Consider the following 1,839-nt stretch of genomic DNA (forward strand, 5'->3'; position numbering starts at 1 on the left):
ACGTTTAGATTGAATGGTAATTTATAATCAGTCACAAGAACGTCGAATCTGAATCACTTGAAAAAAACACGGGGGTGCTTAACTTTTTTCCAGGTGTATACTTAGAAGTTATGAATGTGAACAATCACTTTACAAGTTTGATCTATTACCTGGTGGTCTGACAAAATTAGGACTTTATTGTGCCATAAAGCTTATGAAATAAGCATTCAGGATTACCATGGAAATTTAACCCTGAAGTACACTTCATCAAGATAAAACCAAGGTAGAACTGACATTCCCAAAATGAGGAGTGTCACACTGTGGTCTAACCAAATTAGAGAACAGACTTAACATAGTTTCTTTATAACACCTGCATGAATGTGATTACCTGTACACATGAGCAAAAAAACTATATGTAATACAACATTACATTTATGTTGATAGAGGAGTCATGAAAATAGGATACATCAAATCAAAAATGAGGTGTGACAAGTAAAAATTGCCAACATATATATATACACACTCTTATAAAAAATCATAAATTTTGGGTTTAAAAATACCTAAGTCGGGAAATTTAGTTTTTAACCATTATTTAGGGATTTATCCTTAAATGGTAGAGTAATTACCTTTTAAATGACATGATACCTCATTATTCATAGGAGTCATGAGTTTTTACATTTAATGTCTAAAATTAACAAAGCTATGACTGTGTGTTGTTGGAAAGGTTAGTCAAATTTATAAGTAAACCAACTTATGAAACATGCCCATTACTTACATTATTAGTTTTATTGTGTTACTTGTCTATTATTTATTGTAATAGCAAACGATTGATAGGCAACTGGAATAGATTGCCTACGTTCAGAATGGTAGAACTTAGAACTAGAAGCTGCAACATTGAGAATAAGGTCGTAGTACTAGTAGAAAATGGGATAACCTAGCTGGGCCAACGGCCACTTTTTAACATTTGGAAATGAAAAGTATAAACAGGCCAGAAATACTAATAGAAGTTTTAACACTAGTAATAGTAGTAGTATACCGCTTTCAAGGCAGCAAGCCGGTCCTTTGTCATTGTGAATGTAATACCACTGGCACTAATGGTCTGAAACTGGAAGAAGTCATTTAAAATTCATAGCACCAATTCATTTAAAAATTTTCCTAGCTAATGTAACAGAAAACACTAACATTTTATATAAAGTTAATTCTAACATTTTTGGTAGTGATTATACTTTCTAGCGACAATCGATTTTCTGTCAGAAAACATAGATAACACACAGCGCCATCTAATTATATTTACAAATGAAAATGATTTTCTTTAATATATTTATTTAAAAGTTATGGTGAAACCATATACATGTACATTTCCTCCTCTGATATGTAATTAACGTTCATATTGTAAAGTAGTTTTATTAAGTATACTTAGAACAAAACACAAATAAAAACTAACGGTTATCTTTTTTAATGTTTGGAATTCAAATAAGAACAAAATATATAAAAATTTCATGTGGTCAACGATACGGTAAAAAGACACTGGAGTGGTTGGATGGAGGCATACGACCAGGATATTTTTTTTTAAGGAGGGAGCTTTCTTTCAATATATCAATTTGTAAATGATATATTATAGTTAATAAGTGTCTCTCAAGTATATTATAAGGGTAACAGATCGTAGAACAAAAAATAACTGTATTTCTCATTGCTTTAACACAGTTCATATTAATAATGCCTGGAGACGGCTTGAATGGGTAATGAAGAAAAACTTTAATATAAGTTTAACATAACAGCAAATGGACAACGTTTCGAGAAGGTTTTGTCATCATCAGGTACAAAACCTTGTACATTTGCTGTTATGTTAAACTTATATTA

The 1,839-nt window shown here is 30.8% G+C and overlaps 1 protein-coding gene across 4 annotated transcripts in view; it reads right to left on the reverse strand.

Moving 5' to 3' along the window:
* LOC106462560 (syntaxin-like) overlaps window positions 1–1,252 on the reverse strand; it is a 33,890-nt gene extending 32,638 nt beyond the window's left edge. For 3 of the 4 annotated variants that reach the window (XR_002611297.1, XM_013922497.2, XM_022389850.1), the window contains exon 1: window positions 1,016–1,252. Coding sequence is in view for 3 of the 4 variants with exons in the window: in XM_013922497.2 (XP_013777951.1) it covers window positions 1,016–1,048 (33 nt within the window). In the remaining variant the exon portion in view is untranslated. 4 annotated transcript variants of the gene reach the window in all.
* Between the last annotated feature and the right edge of the window lie 587 nt (window positions 1,253–1,839).

The sequence above is a fragment of the Limulus polyphemus genome, unplaced genomic scaffold (genome assembly GCF_000517525.1).
Source record: "Limulus polyphemus unplaced genomic scaffold, Limulus_polyphemus-2.1.2 Scaffold1197, whole genome shotgun sequence".
Classification (NCBI taxonomy): Eukaryota; Metazoa; Arthropoda; class Merostomata; order Xiphosura; family Limulidae; genus Limulus; species Limulus polyphemus.